The 21,168-nt window shown below is 44.4% G+C and overlaps 1 protein-coding gene across 1 annotated transcript in view; it reads right to left on the reverse strand.

Annotated features, from left to right (window-relative positions):
* BMP7 (bone morphogenetic protein 7) overlaps positions 1–21,168 on the reverse strand; it is a 105,221-nt gene that overhangs the window by 25,722 nt on the left and 58,331 nt on the right. Inside the window, exon 2 of the mRNA XM_063146466.1 lies at positions 7,232–7,424. Within this exon, the coding sequence (XP_063002536.1) occupies positions 7,232–7,424 (193 nt within the window). The remainder of the gene's footprint in view (positions 1–7,231; positions 7,425–21,168) is intronic.

Genomic DNA, 21,168 nt, shown 5'->3' on the forward strand with positions numbered 1-21,168 from the left:
CTTTCTTGGAACCTTATCTGCAGTTCTCTGAATAATCATCTCTGCAGTCACACATATGGGCTGCGTATGTGCACAGAGCACGCTATGGAATCTTTTTAGAGCCTTCTCCACCTGGTCCCTTCCAGATGTTTTGGACTACAACTTGCAATGTCCTCAGCCAGAGTGGTCAATAGTCAGGGATGATGAGAGATGTAGTCCAAAACGTAACATGTGGAGGACACCAGGTTGGAGCAGGCTGATCTAGATTAAGTCCTGCTGAAGTGTTGTTCAACTCAACCTCTTTAAATAAAATGGCTGGTGGGATTTTAAATGTTCATACTTTGAATAAAAGCTAGTGAAGCAATTTAATTGCTCCCCTTGTGGCCCATTTAAGTTGAAGGATGAAAAGTTGTCCCTTCCAATCCCAATCCAATCCCAATTTAATTTGGGCTACTTAAAACCCACCCAAACAGAGTAGCTCTCTCATACTGGCAGAAAGTGTTCAGGGCTTTCTGACATTTCTAGGAACCAGCACTGTGTTATTTTCTATGAGTATGGCCACACAGAGCACTTTGGAATAGATTGGTATATCTATATTTATAAAACCGCATGTGTGTCTGTCCATCTGTCTGTCAGCTCCATAGCACCATGACCACAAAACGTAGACAGCTGAAACTGGGCAGGTGGGCATACTAAGGGCACCCTAGAGGTATGTATCTCAGGGTTTCTTTGTTTTTAAAACACATTTATTATTATTATTTTTAATTTAATTTCAGCCATGTGATTGAAGCCTGCAGTAACGTCTTTGGTCACTAGAGGCAAACTTCCCTAACTGCTGCATAGCTTTGCAATTGATTCAATTTTAAGCTATGGTAGACGAGCGATGGGACCCGGCCTCACACAGCTTGGAAGTGCCTTTAGGTTGATAAAGAGAATTTACATGGCTGGCACAGTTGGTACACATTGTGCCCACCCTACCTGAGAGAACGCATGCCTGCTGGCACCCCCTAGGCTCAGCCCCTGCCATGGTCCATCTCTATAGGGCTCTGCCTACTCCATCCCCGTTAGTTGGAGTTGCCCCACAGCGGAGAGGAGGGGCAGGCCTATAACCTGGTTTACTAATCTTCCCTGGCTTCAAACTGTGCTTGTTCTTTTTTCATATTTTAGCATGATTGGGTTTTTTCTTCAATATTTGGAGCTTGGTGTTTTTTAATGTCTTAAAAACATGAATGTTGTGTGGTTAAAATCTGCTTGCTGCAATGCAGAATCACGATGTGAAGTTTGGTTGAAATCGACCACATGCTCTTGAAGCCGTATATCTTTTAACTATTTTGATCTGCGGCCTTTTTTGGTTCAAGATGGCGGTTGGAATTTTCACTACACCTACAACCATCCCAGATAGAGGTAGAATGAATCCTGAAAGTTTCCTAACAACCAAATGTACAGTTTTTGAGTCCATTGAGGACATACAAACAAAACACTTCCATTTAAAACGAAGAAGGTAGATTACCAGGACAAGGGACAAGTTATTTGCCGCTGCCCCCGGGGCAATGGCGTGGACAAGTCACTCCCTCAGGAGGCCTTGGAGATGCACTGTGGCAGGGGCTGTGCACAGGGGCGCCAGCCGGCGTGGCTTCAGACTATTCCAACTTGTGCCAAACTGAGTCCACTCACTGGTATGTGACAAATGCAGAATACGATGACATACGAAAGAAATTAAAACCAAAAAACTAAAAAAAAATGCATTATGAAAATATACTGGGGTGAGGGGAACATCGTGATTCAACCACAACAATTCCAAAAAAGCTTTTTTGCAAATAAAACCTTAATTTTTTCTTTTCTTTTTTTCCCTTTTCCTTTTCTTTTGTTTTAAAAACCATGTGGCATTGGTCTAAGGCGGATCGCTCCAAAGAAAGGGATACTTCTGAAAATGCTTCAGATTGTGCCATAGCTGCTCAAATTTGGCACACCGAAGGGACCTATCAAGCATAACCACCCATTCACCCTGTAGCACCATCAGGCTTTTCATAGCAGCCGAGATGAGCAAAGAATTTGCAAAGGAAATGTAGGGCTTTCCTTGATCCTCTGTGCTGCCAGAAGCAGCCTGGCATTGGCAAGGAGTAAGCCATCAAGCGAGCAGGAGTGGCAAGTGCTCTGGAGCCTCTGTGTAGAAGGCTGAAATTAGGGATGTGCTCCGCTTCTAATTGGACCGGCGAATTAGAAGCGGAGCGGGGTGCTTCGCCTCTCCTTAAGGTGGAGGCTAAGAGGATTGGGGGGCCGGCGGAGCATGGCGAAGAGGATCGAGGTGAAGGCGGATCCTTCGCCTCGATCCGGAGCTCCGCCGGAAAGGTAAGTGGGGTTTACTGGGCCCTGCCGCTGTCGCTGTCGCCCATGTGGCAACAGCGGCAGGGCCCGGTAAACCACCCCCCTCCTCTCCCTTACCTGCCTCCGTCCGCGGTCCGCACGGCCCAGACTTCCTGGTTGAACCGCGGGCTCAATTGAAGAAGCCGACGGACCGCGGACGGAGGCAGGTAAGGCCCCCCTCCCCCTTGGTCCCTTACCGGGCTCTGCCGCCGTCACCGCACAGGCGGCGACGGCAGCAGGGCCCAGTAAACCCCCCCCCCCGCCCTCCTCTCCCTTACCTGCCTCCATCCGTGGTCCGTCGGCTTCTTCACTTGCTCAATTGAAGAAGTCGACGGACCGCGGACAGAGGCAGGTAAGGCCCCCCTCCCCCTTGGTCCTTTATCGGGCTCTGCTGCCGTCGCCGCACGGGCAGCGACAGTGGCAGGGCCCGGTAACCCCCCTGCCCTCCTCTCCCGGCCTTAACTGGCGCCACTCCCCTCCACTGCGGAGCTCTGATTCGGAGCTGGAGCTCCGCGGCGAAGAGGAGCGGAGTATGGGCGGAGCGGGCCGATGTGAAATTTTTGGATCAGCTCACGGGGCGGAGCGGGGGGTCCGTGCACACCCCTAGCTGAAATAGCTGTCGAGATCAATAGCTGCTACAGTCACCCAGAAACCGTGGACCATTTGGAGGTGCCTTCAAGGTACCTGCGTGAACTAACTGAGCAAATCCAGGGACAGTGCAGTTCAGCAGGTGTTTGAATCCAGACTCCTCAAAATCCAAACAGTCCCTGAGAGGCGATATTAAAACACACACACACACACACACTGCATTCGGGCTTCCTATTTGTGTAGTAGTTGTTGCAGAAATCCTTCCTTGCTCTTTGTTGACCTCCTTTGCTGACATAAATTACTTTTTGGATTTGTCGTCCAAGCCATGAAATAGTTGACTTGGCAGGAACGAAACAACTTTTTAGCAGACTAGGTGAAAGATGAGGCTAAAAAGACCATTTTACTTGTTGCAGCAACTGCCAAACTCTGGCAGACATTTTGGATATTAATGTGATTAATTTTTAAACACATAATTCTTAATATTAGTTCTGTTGTTGTTTTTTTGTATGGAGGATATAACAACGTATCTATGGACAAAACTAAATATCACACACACAAAGTTGTCTAATGTTTGTTTGAGGACCCCTTTAAAATAAATAAATGAACAGAAAGCTCCTTTGGGTGCCAGTACATGAGAATGTAAGAAGAGCTGAGCTAGATCAGACGAAAGGGACCAGTTTCCTGTTTCCACAATGGCCAACCAGATGCTTCTGAGAAGCCTGCCACAGGACAGTACTGAGAGGCCTACTGCCTCCGATATTGGAGAAAATATATAGCCATCAGGACTAGACGGACAAATCCACCCTGGTACAAGACATCTGAAAGACTGCGTTCGCAGCTTGGGTGTTCCTGGATCCATCGCTCCAAATCACAGCCCAGTTAGATGTGACAGTCAGGAGTGCCTACTAACAGCTTTGGCTTTTACGCCAGCTGCGCCCTTTCCTAGAGTTGGAAGACCTAAAGACAGTAGTGCACATGCTGGTAACTTCAAGGCTCAACTTCTACAATGCGCTGTACATGGGGCTACCATTGTACCTAATTTGGAAACTTCAATTAGTTCAAAATATGGTAGCCAGGTTGGTCACCGGTACATCTAGGGGTGACCGTATTACACCAACTTTAAAATCACTCCACTGGCTGTCAATTAGTTTCCTGGCAAAGTTCAAAGTGTTGGTCATTACCTTTAAAGCCCTACATAGTGTGAGTCCAGGTTACCTGCGGGATCACCTTCTCCTCTACAATAGGCCCCACACACTCAGGTCCTATGGGGAGAACTTACTTCAGTCAGCCAAAACTAGGCTAACAACCGTTATCCAGAGGACCTTTTCTTCTGTCTCCCCCAGACTGCGGAATGGCCTATCAGAGGAGATTCGTCAACTTGACATTCTCTCCAAGTTTAAGACAGCTATAAAGACTAGTCTCCTCCGGCAGGCTACCCAGATGAATTTTAAACCTAAGAATTTTAAGATGTCTTGATTGTTATTTTAATATTGTATTGGTTTTATATGCTCTTTTAATTAGTTTTATGCATTTGAATTATACTGTACTGTTGTACTAATGTTGTTCCTCGCCCCGATCCAAGGGAAGAGGCAGGTAAGAAATTATATCATCATCACCATCATCACCATCCTATATTCCCTGGGCCCCAGTTTGAAAGCCAGGGCATCTGCTTGCTCTTTTCCTCCCGTGAGCACTAGCCTGGAAAACAGGCAATGCTTTGAGGCTTCCCTCCTGCTTTGCCTCATGGAGACCACACAGCTTGTTAGCCAGGTTTTTGCCACTGAAACTCCTCCTAGGGCTTTCATGTCATAACCAACATTCGGCAGAGCAACTCCCACAGGAAACAAGGATGAGAAAGCGTTGCTTTCGGACTCGCATGCCGACATCTGATGTGGAATTTCCAAAGGTGAAAGGGCTTTCATGCTTCCTTCACTGCTTGACTCAACCATCTTCCTTCACCCACAAACCACGATTCACGAAAGAAAGAGAATGGGGGGAAAAAGAAAGGTGGGGGAAAGCAACCGCTTCTTAAAAGCTACTGCTGTCATTATTAACCTTACTCAGAAAAAGCCAGCGGCTCTTTATAAAATCCTATGCCGAAATGAACACATGACGCATCCCATTGCACGCCGTGAGTCAGCCTGGGAAATTGTATAATGCGTTTGTTTTCCTGTAGTTAGTTACAGTCCTGTGCAAACAGCAGGCCTGGAGGGGAAACCCCTCCAGCAAGCGAGATCAAAGGGAGTCCTCCTTCCCACACACATTTGAAACTTTCCTACCCAAGTGTCCAATAATTTACTCTGCAGCCATAATGGATTAGCGCTCCATTTTCTAACCTCCAACGAGTTGACAGCATAGGAGTGCCCATGATCATGGAACTCATTCCAAGCCAAAAAACTCACTTGTTCCGTTTTTCTTTTTACAAGAAAAAAAAATTGGACTTGATTTTTTTCTGCATTTTCTTGAAGTAAATGCAGAAGACGCAACACAAAATCAAATGAAAAGGGGTTCGCGTGCTAATACGTTCTACACCGCGGGGAAGTCACACTAAATCATAGGGGAAGGAAAACGTGTCTTGTTTTGTAGGAAGCGTTGAATGGGGTTGGGCATGTGGCAAAGTCAGAGTCAGGATCTGGACTTCCAATCCATATTTACATCGCACCAACCAAGCGCTAATGAAGATCTAGAAAGGCGTCAGGTGAATCAGGTCTCAAAATCAGGCCTTTGACTATCCACTACTGGAACCTCATGCAATAAGCCACCCAAAAGTGTTTATTTTATTTATTTACAATATTTATATACTGTTCTATATCTTAAATAGATTCCGGAGCGGTGAACATAAAAATAAAAGATTAAAACAGCATATTAAAGTTGCTCATTTTAAAACAGAATACCAATAAAAGCCATGGCTAATCAGGTAAGGAATGCTTCCTGTAAAAACTTGTTTTCAGGAGGTGCTGGAAGCAGCACAATGTTGACACTTGCCTGACCTCCATTGGCAGGGAATTCCAAGAAAAAGGGCTAAAGGCTCTTCTCCTGGTGGACTCTGTCAGGCCACAGGTCTATGTGGAACCACCAGGAGCATGCCATCAGATGACCTCAGTGACTGGGCAGTTTGGTAAGGGAGAAGATGATTTCAAAGGTAACTTGGTTCCAAGTTGTTTAGGGCTTTGTACACTAGTACCAAAACCTTAAACCCGGCCTGGTAGCAAATAAGCAGCCAGTGCAGTTTCCTCAGCAAGTACGTTACATGCTGAAAAAGGGCAACTCCCGACAACAGCTGAGCTGCTGTGTTCAGCACTAGCTCCAGCTTCTGGAACAGCTTAAGGGCAGCCCCACATAGAGCACAGTGCAGTAATCCAGCCTTGACGTTACTAACGCTTGTACCACTGTGGCCAAGCTATTCCAGTAGGGAAGGCAGCAACACTGAATGCTACAAACTGCAATCAGCATCCTGGGGTAGGGATGTACAAGAATTTCAGTTCAGTTCACAAATCATGGAAATAAGTCACATTCACAACTCAAAATGAAAAGGCGAACAGGAGTGCATTTCTAAGACAATGACTAGGTTCACACAACCCAACAATCCATACTCCAGATTGGCTTGTGTTGTATGAACCCACCACACTAACAAACCATGGCCTATTAACCATGAACAACCCACAGTTCACAACCCAACAGCAAGCCATTGGTTTGCTTTGTAGGTAGTTTATGGTTAACCAACTGAGGTTTGTTAGCACAGCTGGGGCCATACAACACAACAAGCCATGGTTCAACAACAAGCCATGGTTCAACAACAACCACATTCAAGCCATACTCAACCTTGACTATAGCTTGTCATGTTGTGTGAACCCAGCCAATGTTTCCAAATTCCCAAATTTATGTTAGAAAAATGCATTACTTTGAAAAGGTACACTTTAAAATGTACTTTTTTTTCTTTTAGCAAAATGTGCATTTTCATGCTTTAGTTAATGAGGAGGGGGGAATACACACTTTCCCCATTCAAATGAAACAAACCTGGCCAGAAATTAAAATGGGAACAAGTCAAAATGAGCTTTGAAGTGAATTTCAGAGAATTTAGATGAGCTCAAAAATTGCTGGTTTTTCCAACCCTATCTTGGAGTGCTTCCAGACAAGGCTTTTATTGTGCAATTGTCCACGGAATTTTACAGGGGGTCCAGAAGACATAGTGAATAAGCCTAAAACAATTACTACAGTCCCTGGTGAATTTAATTTGACCTTTCTGGCTCCTGTTTTTTTTACCACCAGCTCTGACAGGGGTCTTCCATCAGCCACTCACCTTCCTGGGTGTTCTTGAAGGACCTGGTAGACTTTGATCTGGAAAGTTTCATTATTAACACGTTCTCTGATGTAGTCCTTGTAAATCCGGAACTCTGCTGCAGTCACCACTTCACCCTCAGGGATTCTGGAAAGATCAAACCGAAACTCGCGATGACGGCTGCGCTGGTGAAATAACTCCCTGTCGTGCTCCACTGCAAAAGAAAAAGCAACCGTGTTGTCAGTCATGCTTTTTAGTTGATCCATAAGATTCTCCTATATTAGCAGAGAGATAGGTTTGTGTTCAGGCACAGGACAAGGGGGAGAAGGGAGTGTATAAGAGAGTAGAATGAGATTTCTACCAATAGTAGGGCCCCACCATAGTTTGCAGGGAAATATTTAAGATTTAGGATGTTTGGTGGGCTTGGAAGCGGGAAAAACACACTGGGTGGATGGGAAGGGACCATGCTTGCGTGGCCCAGATTATTATTGTTTTTTATTATTATTATTTATTTATATAGCACCATCAATGTACAGAGTATTGCCTGCTCTGGGCCAATCGTCTAAAGCAAGAAAAGGCAACCTGTGCCCTCCAGATGTTTTGACTACAAATCCCATCATTGTAGATCTTTAAACACCAGTGAGTACAGGAGTTGATAACAACCATCCATAAGAAGAGTCACGCTGGATCAGATCAAGGGTCCATCTAGTCCAGCATGCTGTTCACATAGTGGCCAACCACCTGTTGACCAGGGACCCACAAGCAGGACACAGTGCAACAGCACCCTCCCACCCATGTTTGCCAGAAACTAGTGTATACAGGCTTATTGCCCCTGATACTGGAGATAGCACCTAGCCATCTGGACTAGTAGCTACTGATAGCCTTCTCCTCCAGGAATTTATCCAGCCCCCTTTTAAAGCCATCCAAATTGGTGCCCATCATATCCTGTGGTAGTGAATTCCATAGTTTAACTATGCACTGTTTGAAGAAGGACTTCCTTTTATCTGCCCTGAATCTCCCACCAATCAGCTTCATGGGACGACCCCAGGTTCTAGTATTATGGGAGAGGGAGAAAAATGTCTCCCTACTCACATCCTCCACACCATGCCTAATGGCTGCACTATGTATGTGAATCATATCGCAACAATCCAGCTTGGAGAGTACCAAGGCATCGATAACTGTGGCAAGATCTTCTTTTCCCAAAAGGGGACAGAGCTGGCGAACCAACCAGAAAGGATGAAAAGCACTGCTGCCCACAGATGCTACTTGGCATGTAGGGCTGCATCTAACAACACTCCTGGGCTGTGAAAACAATCCTCAAGGGGGGGCCGCAGCTCCATCAAGAGTAGACCAGATGCCCCTCCTTGAGGTCATGATGTGCTACGTATCATCCGTATTTTCATCTTGTCTGGACTGAATTTCTGTTTGCTGGCATCATTCAGTCCATAATGACACCAGGTACCTGTGAGTAAGAATTACTTACTAATTTAGATAATCCCATCCTGTCCAGATTTTTTTTGGGTGTGTGTGTGTGTGTGTTCTGGTTTTTTTTACAAAAAGCACTGATGAGGCAGTAGTAAGGCACCCATGTGTGGTAGACTAGACAGTGGATTGACGTAAGGAAACGAGTAGTAAGTTCAAAAGCAAAAAGATGTTGAATGCTACTTTCATTTAGCAAAGATCCAACAGTTGGCTGAATGACCCCTGTGACTCATGTACCAGTGTCCACTGCTCCCACTGGACCTATAGTACTTGAGTCATGAAGTAGTGGTGGTAAACTTGAAGGGCACATTGTGGGTCTTAGTAATACCTTTGATTCATCTGAAGTTGGCTGCGTGGCTGTCTACTTCCCATCCTCTGCAAAGGATACTTACTCAAAAATGCTTATTATGTACCTTAGACTCTCCAATCAAGAGCTAGATTAATTCATTGATTCACAGCTAAGTATGCCATAGGCTACGTCTGGGCAACTTGTGGCCTTCCAGATGTTTTGGCCTGCAACTGCCATCATCCTTCACCATTGGCTAGGGCTGATGGGAGCTGTAGGCCACAACATCTGGAGCACCACAAGTTGCCATAGGATGTGTCCACTCCAACATGTCTCAGTTGCAATGAAATAAGAAATCCGTTTCTTATTTCATTGTTTCCTTGATTACTCTATGCACCCTACTCCCAAGAGCCCTCCATGTAGTATCCTTGGGTACAGTAAGTATCAGAACATAAGAAGAGCAATGCTGGATCACACCAAAGGCCTACCTAGTCCTGCATTCCGGACTAGAGGGGCTGGAGCTTAGTGGTAGAGCAAATGCTTTACATACAAAAGGACCCAGGTTCAGTCTCCGATTTCGGGGGAAACTCCTGCCTGAAACCTTGGAAGGCTGCTGCCAGTCAATATCGACCATGCTGGGCTAGCTGAAAGAGTGGTCTGACTCTGTATAAAGCAGCTTCCTATGTTCCTATTCTGCTCGCACAGTGGCCATCCAAATGTCCTTGGGAGGCCCACAAGTAGAACATTAGTGCAACAGCAGCCTCCCTCTCATGTTTCCAGCAACTGGTATACTGCCCCTGATACTGGAGGTACAATAGTCAGCAAAACTAGTAGCCACTGATAGCCTTATTCATTATTATCTTCTTTCTCTTGTAATAACTGGTTTTTCTTTCCACAAATGGGGAGGGGGGTTATTTAGTGCTCCTCACCATCACTACTTGATTGTTCCAAATTTTCAGACAACCAACGAAACATTCTATTATATTTTATTTAAACATTTTTATCCAGCCTTTCCATTGCAAAAAAGAGATCTCCTACCTACTCAACGCAGCTAATCGTTAAATCAAAAAATGTATCAAATTATAATATCACAAAAAGCCAATTAAAAAAAACAGCAGCAAACGCAAAACAACTTTCAGACTTTCTGTTCATAAGCATGTCTAAAGCACAGCAAAACAAGAAGGCAAAGTCCATGATAGGCATTAACAAATAAATAATAATAATAATAATAATAATAATAATAATTGGAAATGAGAATAAAATTGCCAGTATTATACCAGGGCTGTGGAGTCGGCACATAAAACCTCCGACTTTGATTCCTTTATTCATGTCACCTCCGACTCCGACTCCATTAATTATATATTGACACAGGAAATAAATTTCCTATATGTTTCCTACATCGACTGCAAGCATGCAACTTTTTAGAACCCTAACCTGTTAAAGCCCAGGTCTAAAGGCTATAGCTAAGACATTCTGGGTTTTTTTATTTTATTTATTAAAGAAGCCCAAAAATGAAAACAATGAGGTTATATTTTTATTTATTTATTTAATTGCATTTATATCGCCCCCTAGCCGAAGTTCTCTGGGTGGTTTATCAAAAGACTATAAAGTAATAGGATATGAAACTATAAAAGAAAATCAGGAACAACTTTCTCTACTAGTTCAAAAATCTAAAGTATATACTTTGATATCAAAGTCAAAACTACAAAAAAGTAAAAAACGACTGAACACCTAAAACAACTTAACAAATGACCATTTTAAAAGAAATGAACTCAGTTAGGTATATAAGTAACATTAACCTTTTTTCGAGATTAATTATTATTATTATTATTATTATTATTATTTATTTATTTATATAGCACCATCAATGTACATGGTGCTGTACAGATTACACAGTAAATAGCAAGACCCTGCCGCATAGGCTTACAATCTAATAAAGTTGTAGTAAACAATAAGGAGGGAAAGAGAATGCAAACAGGCACAGGGAAGTGTAAACAGGCACTGGGTAGGGTGAAGCTAAACAGTATAGAGTCAGAACAAACTCAATATTTAAAAGCTATAGGGAACAGAAAGGTTTTTAGCTGAGTTTTGAAAGCTGTGATTGAGTTTGTAGTTCTCAAGTGTTCTGGAAGAGCGTTCCAGGCGTAAGGGGCAGCAGAAGAAAAAGGACGAAGCCGAGTAAGGGAAGTAGAGGTCCTTGGGCAGGCGAGAAGCATGGCATCAGAGGAGCGGAGAGCACGAGCGGGGCAATAGTGTGAGATGAGAGAGGAGAGATAGGCAGGAGCTAGGCCATGAAAAGCTTTGAAGGTCAACAGGAGAAGTTTGTATTGGATTCTGGAGTGAATTGGAAGCCAATGAAGAGATTTCAAAAGTGGAGTGACATGGTCAGAGCGGCGGGCCAAGAAGATGATCTTAGCGGCAGAGTGGTGGACAGAGACCAGCGGACTGATGTGAGACGAAGGAAGGCCAGAGAGAAGAAGGTTGCAGTAGTCCAACCGAGAGATAACCAGTGCGTGAACGAGAGTCTTGGCAGAAGAGACAGACAAAAATGGTCGGATCCTGGCAATATTATACAGGAAGAAACGACAGGATTTAGCTACTGCCTCGATATGAGGAATAAAGGAGAGCGAGGAATCAAATATAAAGCCAAGACTACGAGCTTCCTTGACCGGAGTAAGCGTGACATACAATTTAAATTTATTAGGAGTCGGAGTTGGTAAATTTTTACCGCCACCGACTCCAGTTATCCAGGAATTGCTTCCGGCTCCGACTTCGATCCACAGCCCTGTCTTTATACCAATCTATGGTGTGACCACACTTAGAATATTGTCTACAGTTCTGGATACCACATCTAAAAAAAAAGATATTGTAGAGCTGGAAAAAGTGCAGAAAAGGGCAACCAAAATGATTAAGGGGCTGGAGCAGCTGCCCTAAGAAGGAAGGTTACATCAACTGGGATTGTTTAGCGTTAAAAAAAGGAAGCTAAGGGAAGACCTCATAGAGGTGTACAAAATTATGCATGTTATGGAGAATGTGGATAAGGAGGCATTTTTCTTCCTCTCCCATCATACTAGAGCCTGGGGTCATTCCATGAAGGTGGTTGGTGGGAGATTCAGGACAGATAAAACGAAGGACTTCTTCACACAGCGCATAGTTAAACTATGGAATTCACTACTAAAAGATGTGGTGATGGCCACCAATTTGGATGGCTTTAAAAGGGTTTTGGGTAAATTCCTGGAGTAGAAGGCTATCAGTAGCTATTAGTCCTGATGGCTTAAGTGCAACCTCCAGTATCAGAGGCATTAAGGCTATATACACCAGTTGCTGGGGAACATGAGTGGGAGGGTGCTGTTGGTTGACCACTGTGCACAGCTGGTTGACCACTGTGTGAACAGAGTGCTGGACTAGATGGACCCTTTTCCTGATCCAGCATGGCTCTTCTTATATTCTTAATACCAGCACATATGCTCATGAATGTGTAAAAATCAGATTTGAAAAGCAAAAGTTTAGAGAGGTCTATGGCCGTGTTTTTCTAAACAATCCTTCTTCTTTCTTTTTTAAAGGAGTCTAGTTGTTGCTTGTTTGTTGTAGGGGATCCAGATGTTCTCCTCCAAGTTGTGCTTGATCACATTTTTCACACTCTAACCGCGATGATTTGTCCCTGGGCTAATGCAGCTCTCTTCCTATCTTGCCCTCCTCAGACACTACCATGACTGCAACTCAGAGTGCCACGTGTAACATGGCTGCATGTCCCTGGCATCAACTGGATAGTGCCTGCACGTCCCCGGTGAGATTTCCAAGTCCCCTAGTTCCTGTTCCATTCCCTAAGCGTCTTAAAGTCTAATTGCATTGTTTGAAGTGAGTCACAAATGTTGCACTCAAACCAGAATGAAGCATAAAACGACACAGGACCAGACTAGGAGCGACTATAGCAGATCTGCGTGTTTAAACACAGATCTGACCCAGTCACATAGGAAGAGGGGGCAAGAGGACATGTGAGCGAGGAATTCTCCTCTCCCATGAAGTTTGCTTCAACATAATCCATTGCCCAAGACATTGTTTTCGAGAGGGCCCAGTATAATTTCAGTATTGGAGCCCAACTGAGAGAAAAGTGATGCTGTAAGAAAGGCTGGGTGTGTTTAGCTTTTAAAATTAGAAACACAGAGACACCTTCCACTTCCTACATGATTTGGGCAGTTCTGAGTGTAAACATAATGGATCTGCTGTCCTGATGTCTCATTTGGCCCATAGTCCTTACCCTACCCTGTACCTGTTTGCATTCTCTTCCCCTCCTTATTGTTTTACTATGATTTTATTAGATTGTAAGCCTATGCGGCAGGGTCTTGCTATTTACTGTTTTACTCTGTACAGCACCATGTACATTGATGGTGCTATATAAATAAATAATAATAATAATAGATGCAACTCATAGGATCATAGACTTGGAAGGAACCCCAGAGATCATCTAGTCCAACCCATGCTCAATGCAAGCTCTGTGTTGCAGGGTGCATTTAATTACTAACCTATTACTAGCCATGCCTTATACTTTCCCCTGACATCATCATCATCATCATCATCATTATCATCATCATCATCCTTCTTCAGAGACTGTCTCACCACAAGTGTAGCATCACCCTAGAGCTCAATAGAGTCTAGTTCCCCCTTAGAGTATGAATAACTTACATTGTTCAGAGAGGGATATGAGACTATAGAGAGTGCGTCCATTCTTCCCATTCCCCATAACAGCCCACCATGCTGCCTGCCTTTATGCTCAGGGGAGACTACCAGGGCTGTTTTGAGCCCTACAGGAATCTTGATGCAACAGCATTGGGACAGGTTCATGCTCCTCGCTATTTCTGCAGGCCATGCAGCCTTAATACAGTTTACTCTGCTGCCCTACTAGCCATTAGGGTGGGTGATGCAAAGGTAAGCAAAGGTAAAAGTATTTCACCATTTAAGTCAGAGGTGTGGAAATATTTTCAGCCAGAGGGCCAAATTCCAACCTGGGAAAGATCTCACGAGTCTCATTCCAGGGATGGCCAAAGGCAAAATGGACAGGGCCAAAAATGTGCCAGAGGCCTTCAGATCAATAGGGTTCCACACCTGCCACTAATTGTCAAGCTGATGATAAGAAGCATAAGTAGAGCCCTGCTAGATCAGGCTAAGGGTCCATCTAGGCCAGCATTCTGTTCACGCAGTGGCCAACCAGCTGTTGACCAGGAACCCACAACCAGGACACAAATGCAACAGAAGTTCAGGTTTTAATCGGTGTAAGTCCAGGGCCAGGGATGACAGTTACCTCAGATTACATAACAAGAAGTGAAGATGGCTACCAATTTCAGATGGCTTTAAAAGGGGACTCAACAGGTTCATGGATGAGAAGGCTATCAATGGCAGAACAGGAGGAGAGAGTGCTATTGCCCTCTGGGCAATACTTGGGCTTCTCATAGGCCTCTGCTTGGCCACTGTGGGAAACAGGATACTGGACTAGAAAGCCTTTTGGTCTGAGCCAGCAGGGCTCTTCTGATGCTCTTAAGGTCTAGGATGTAATCTTGTACACATGGCATCAGAATAGGATTAAACGAGCTAATAATTTATTAAAATGAGGCAGCGAGTTGCATGAACAAGACCTATGCAAATAGGATTAAGTGGAAAGCTGTTTTAGGTCTCAGAATATAATTCCACCAGCACACGCCTTCCCTCCACATCCCTCCCCCACCCCCAACGTTTTCCACTTGACTCAGCACATATTGCTCAAGGAAAAGCCATGATCCATTCCTGACTGTACTGCTCGTATGTACCCACGGGAAAGCTTCTTATCATACTTCTGCCAGCTTTCTCATCTGCTAAAGCAGCAATACCACTTTGTGGGCTGGGCTGGGCTGGGAGAATTCATTATTAAGCCCTTTGAAGATTAAACAGGCTATGTACGATGCAAGCACATATTTATTCAAAGTGAGATGGCCTCACCGGTTTCCTCCCAACTATTCCAGGCAAGAAACAAACGAATACCCCACAGCTAAGTTGATAGAGGAAGCTGCCTTAATACAAGTTGACATCGAAAGCTGCCTTAGAAATAGGTCAGAGTATTTGCCGGAATTCTCTACTCCGGTGGCAGCAATTCAGTGTCTCAGGCCGAGGTTCTTCCAATCCATATCAACAGCTACCTGAGCCATTTGACTGAAGGTGCAAACACTCAAACCTGGGACCTTCTGCGTACAACTACTGAAGATGCTAGCAATCAAAACTGAGACCTTCTGTGTGCAACCACGGAGCTTTGTCCTTCCCAAACAGACCATTTGCTAGTGGTCCATTTATAAAGAAGGAGTTCTAAAATGCCAAAATTGTTGAACCCACAACCACAGAGGTTATTTTAGAAAGCTGGCTGCTTCCATTGTCATTACAGATATCAGCCCCACTAGATATTATCCAATTGTCTTTATCCACAACAGACAGGGCCTATTTTCTAGTAAAATCAAGAGGCCCTATTTTTGCATGTTGGGGTTGCCTGGGAGACTGCACAAATGTTGGCTTAGCTTACTAGCCGGCCATTATTTCAGGTCATCTCTCCTCTCACTCTTCCCTCCAGTCATCTGGCAGGCACAAAGGGCTTGGGAGAGAGGCAGGGTCATTTCTCATTCGTGTAGGGCAGAGCTTTCCAAACTGTGTGTCGCGACACGTTAGTGTGTCAGCTGCAGTGTGTAGGTGTGTCACGCGAACGTAACGAGAAACCTCTGAGTCTATGTGAAATAAGCAATACCAACTTGCATGCATTTTTGCGCAGCAAAGGTGCCGATTAGTATGGTGCACTAGTATATTCCCCTTCCATCGTATCCGTGTATGCACACCACGGTCGAGGGATCATACAGGTACTGCGCATGCGCAGTATGCATAATCGGGTCGAAACAGCTGATTCTGCGTCACTTCCGGTGATGCGGCTGTACCTGAAGTGACGCATTCGAGAAATTCCATGGGTCCAGTTTTCTGATAGAACACCGTCTCAACCGCCGCTCCATCGCAGCTCGACAAAATTGGTTCAATGTGAAAAGTCTTGGAAATGTATGTTATTATCTTGCAAATCATATATTTTAAAAAATATAAATGAAAGGTTTTCATGAGATATGTTGTGTCCCCATATATTTCATTATTACAATTTATGTATGTGTCTGTATCTCTTATAAGGGGTTAGTTTAACCTTTGGTTTGCTAGTAAAACTGAATTACTGTGTCGCGAAATGATGCATGTCTAAAAAGTGTGTCACCAACATGAAAAGTTTGGAAAGCTCTGGTGTAGGGTATGGAAAAGATCAGAAACGGCAGAAGTCTGCCCTGCCGCTTAGAAGGGCATCCTGCTATTTCTTACCTGCTTGAAAACCGCCCTGGGAATGAGACCTCCAGTGTAGGGAATTTTCTTCTGCTGCCCCTTACGCCTGGAACGCTCTTCCAGAACATTTGAGAACTACAAGTTCAATCGCAGCTTTTAAAGCTCAACTAAAAACTTTTCTTTTTCTTAAAGCTTTTAAAACTTGATGTTGTGCGGACTTTATACTGTTAGTTTTACCCTACCCTGTGCCTGTTTACCCTACCCTGTGCCTGTTTACCCTACCCTGTACCTGTTGGCATTCTCTTCCCCTCCTTATTGTTTTACTATGATTTTATTAGATTGAAAGCCTATGCGGCAGGGCCTTGCTATTTACTGTTTTACTCTGTACAGCACCATGTACATTGATGGTGCTATATAAATAATAATAATAATAATAATAATAATAATAATAATAATAATAATAATAATAATAATAATACAGTGATGGCTGTCCTGTATTGGCTGAGTCAGCCTCAGCCTTAAGACAATTGACAAGCAAATTCCAAGGGCAAGTCAATAAACAGAAGGCACAGTATTATCAGGCAAGAGGGAGAGTTCCAAGAGAGAGGTCTGAGGAGTAGCCAAGGTCCAAACACAGGTAAGCGATCAGATACCAACACAATTGAAAAAGCAGAGTCAAGCAAAGCTCCAAAAGCCAGTAGCCCAAAGATTCAATCATGGAGCAGTCAGACAACCAAGGATTCGAGGCTCTAGAAACTGAGGTGTTGTTTCCAGCGACTCTCAAATACCAGCTAAGAACTGATATAGCCAGAGCTTCCAGGGGGCTTCACCCAGGACTCAACTGAAGTTCATCACAGGCTTGTGTAAAAAAGGCCTCCTCATGAAAAAGGTCCTACACATGAGGAGTACTTTACTCATGAGGAGCCCAGTTGCTGTGGTTCTTGATGTGTGTCCTGAGCCTTCACATTCTGGTGCCAAAGATCAGCCTCCTCCTCAGATTTTACAGGGAATGCTTGGTCCACAGGGTTTCCTCCATGTTCACCAGTCCTGGAGGACCTGGTGGAGCTTCGCTGGAGGTGCTAGGAGTATCAGTGTCAGGATGATGCACAGGGCTGTTCCAGCTGAACGTTAGGAAAAACTGTTAGAGCAGTACAACAATGGAACCAATTACCTAGGGAGATAGTGGGTTCTCCCACACTAGAGGCGTCCACATATAATAATAATAATAATAATAATAATAATAATAATAATAATAACAACAACAACAACAACAACAACAACAACCACCCACCTCTCCCTCTGGATCAGGGCAGGGAACAACATTAAACAAAATATAATACATAAAGGTATACTTTAATGTGGATTCCTGCATTGAGCAAGGGGTTGGACTCAATGGCCTTATAGTCCCCTTCCAACTGTACTATTCTGTGATCCTATGATTTCGTGATCTCTGAATTATCATTCGACAAGTCATTGTGGCCTGAGTCAGGCATGACAACTAGAAACCTAAGGGCTGAGTGCCTGCCCTGGTGAACTGGCAAATATATTTGTTGATGCCTTATTAAAATTTAGTTGGGGTGTGTTGCTAAAGTTGCCATTCTTCAGGGTTCAGCATCCTCTCCAGGTTCTTCATAAGTCAGATTTCTGAGTGGGAGGCAGATGTATCTTGTGTCTAGTGCATATGCACCTTAATATTCAAGACCAAAGCACCATGCACTTCAAAGCCTTTTTTTTTTTTTTACACAATGTGGTTCCTGAGGCATATTTTGAACTGTTAAAATCCTGTAGGATGATCATCTTTTAAGCACATTGTTAATATCCAGCAGGGTAACAGCAAAAACAACTAAGGCCATAGCTAGACGGGGCGAAATCCCGGGGCGATCCCCGGGATCGTCCCTGTGCATTCACATGACGCACAGGGGATCCCGGGATCAGAGAGGAATGATCCCTCTCTTGCCCACGGATCTCACCCTACCCTTTGAGCCCGGTTTTCCACAATCCCGGGCTGATCCTGAGACTGCAGAATGTGTGGCTGGCTGTCGCGGTTTGTCCCAGTTCGTTGCGGTTCCTCGCGAGGAGCCGAGACCCGCGCGCAGGGTGCAGAGCTCCTCAGGAGCACTACGCCCATCGGTGGTGGGGTGGGGGGAGTGGGGAAAATATTTTTTAAAAAAACCAACAACTTACCTTTTGCGCACGAGCGCTCGTGCGCATCTTCTCCTTTAAGAAAAAACCCCAAAATGGCAGGCACGACGCCTCTCCCTCTGAGGTTGTCACACACCGCATGTGAACAGAGAGGGAGATCTCATGATAAAAATATCGTGAGATCTTCACCCCTCTGTCCCGCTAGACCAGTAGGTCTAGCTAAGGCCTAAGAGTCTTGTAGCACCTTGAAGACTAACTTTTGGTCCATGAAAATCTATGCCATAATGAATGTGTTAGCCTTTAAGGTGCTATAGGGCTCTTTGTTGCTTTAACTACCATGATGTGTGCTTTTTTAAAATCAGAGAAAGGAGGGCTCTTGTAGAATAAATGAATGCAACACACAGCATGAAGTACAGCTTTCAGCAATAAGGAATTATCACTGCAAACCTATAAGATGCCTATTCAGAAGTAAGGCACATTGAATTCAATTGAGCTTATTCCCAGGTACCTAGGTACAGGATTGCAGCCGGGGTGGGGGGCAGTTCAGGCAGTGAGCTTTGGTATGACAGTAGGGGTGTTAGAAGTGTCAGTCCAGGTCTGATTCAAAGTGCTGGTGTTAACATATAAAGCCCTAAACAGCTTGGGGCCAGGTTCTCCTCCCATATGCACCAGGTCCTAAGATCATCTTCAGGAGTTCTTCTCCATGAGCTCCTGCCAAAGGAAGTGAGGCAGGCGGCGACCAGGAAGAGGGCTTTCTCTGCTGTGGCACCCCAACTATGGAATGAGCTCCCTAAAGAGGTTCACCTGGCACCTACACTATACTCCTTTAGACGCCAGGTGAAGACCTTTTTATTTTCCCAGTATTTTAACAGTTTACCATCTTAGTCTTTTAGCTTTGCTGTTTCAAATCCGTATTTTATATCTGTATAAATCTCTGCATTACTGCTTGGTTTTATTCTGGTTGTGCTTTTATATTGTGTGTGTTATATTATGGGTTTTTTTTAAAATACTTTGAATTGTACTTTATGGTTTTAATTTTTGTGAACCGCCCAGAGAGCTTTGGCTATTGGGTGGTATAGAAATGCAATAAATAAGTAAATAAATAAATAAGTGTTAAACCTAAAGTGTCTGGTGTGCCCATCACCCCACATCTGCAGTCTGAACTCCATGTTACAGGGAAGGTAAAGGTAAAAGGAGGAAGGTGGAGGTCTTAAAGAGGCAAGAGATCTTTAAAGAGTTGCTAAAGGGGTCCACAACATAGAAGGAACCCTGACAACCTCATTGAGATTCATAGAATCATAGAGTTGGAAAGGGCCTACAAGGCCATCAAGTCCAACCCCCTGCTCAATGCAGGAATCAATGTACATGGGGTTCCCTGGTAGTCACCCTTCCAGAAACTGACCAGGCCTAGACCCTTCTTAGCTTCATCAAGGTTGCAGCAGCATCCCATGCCATCACACCAGATAAGCATACACAAATGCCCTTTACCGGGATGAATGGAGAGATAGTCAGTTCTCTGGGCTTTTTACAAAGATGGTCTGATGTTCATGCTTACAACCAACCTGTGAGATAGATCACCATTATGCCCAGCTGCTGGCTTCTATGTACCTTTGGCTTAACCTCAACATTTCATTTCCATAATATAATTTGGTGGTTGTCAGTACATTCTATCAAAAGCAATTACATGTCGGCGCAGCGATTCTTAACATTAGGCTGCCAATACCTACAGATAGCATGCCTAATTGCAGAACATTTAGACCTTGTAAACAAGTCCACAAAAATCACCAGCCCTTAAACCATTTCAGCAGCTCACCTGCCTTTCCATACCTGTTGCAGTCATCAGTAGCAACCTGACACAACCTTTCATGAAAAAAAAAAAAAAAAGGAAGGAAGGAAGGAAAAAGCAGTAGAGGCTGGTGGCTCCAATGTCAGTGAGGGGGTGAATCCACTCCGGGTTTCAGTCAGAACCCTAAAGGAGCTATCCAAGGTTCTGAAACTTTTGGGGGGATAGTGTAGCATCTTGGATAGCGCCTTTAGAGTTCTAATTGGCTCTAACTGAAACCCGGAGCGGATTCACTACCCCACTGACTTCGGAGCCACCAGCCTCTACTGGAAAGACGCTTCCTTATTGGTCACCTAGAAGTGACCTTTTCTTTTTCTTTAAGCTACACAAGACCAGGCAAGCAGCTGTTTACAACTTGGACTTAGGACCTCGAGAACATTTTTTTTAAAAACAACCACCTCATTGCTCTTCTTCTCAAACACATTTTCAAGCATGCCACAACTGGTTTACTAGGGGCAGTTGTTTATGAGAGGTTTGTAAACTGCTGGGGAAGTGGGGGGCGGGGGGCCATTTTACCAAGTGGCCAGCCTCTTGCATCCCTTACCTCTTGCACCAGGAGCACGCTACCCTGTTCTAACCGCAAGCCTGTCAGAACGAGCTCTGTGCTTCCAGGGCACCATCTCGGCTGCAGTCCCAAACTGCCTGATTATTCACATCAGCTAACCCTAAGAGCCAATCTGTGTTTGCTAGGCCTTATAGAGCTCTAAACTCCAGGACTCGCTTCTTAATCCCAGCAACGTGTTCCTTGTCTGAGGCCTGCCTGCGTGCCAGCTCCTGCTAATGAAATGCCTCTCCTACAGCTCTTTTTAAAATGTGTATTTTAGCCCCACCCCTTTTGTCAGGATGGATAAAAATAAGTACTTCTTCCATAGTTAAGCTATG

The sequence above is a fragment of the Elgaria multicarinata genome, chromosome 1 (assembly GCF_023053635.1).
Source record: "Elgaria multicarinata webbii isolate HBS135686 ecotype San Diego chromosome 1, rElgMul1.1.pri, whole genome shotgun sequence".
Taxonomy (NCBI): Eukaryota; Metazoa; Chordata; class Lepidosauria; order Squamata; family Anguidae; genus Elgaria; species Elgaria multicarinata.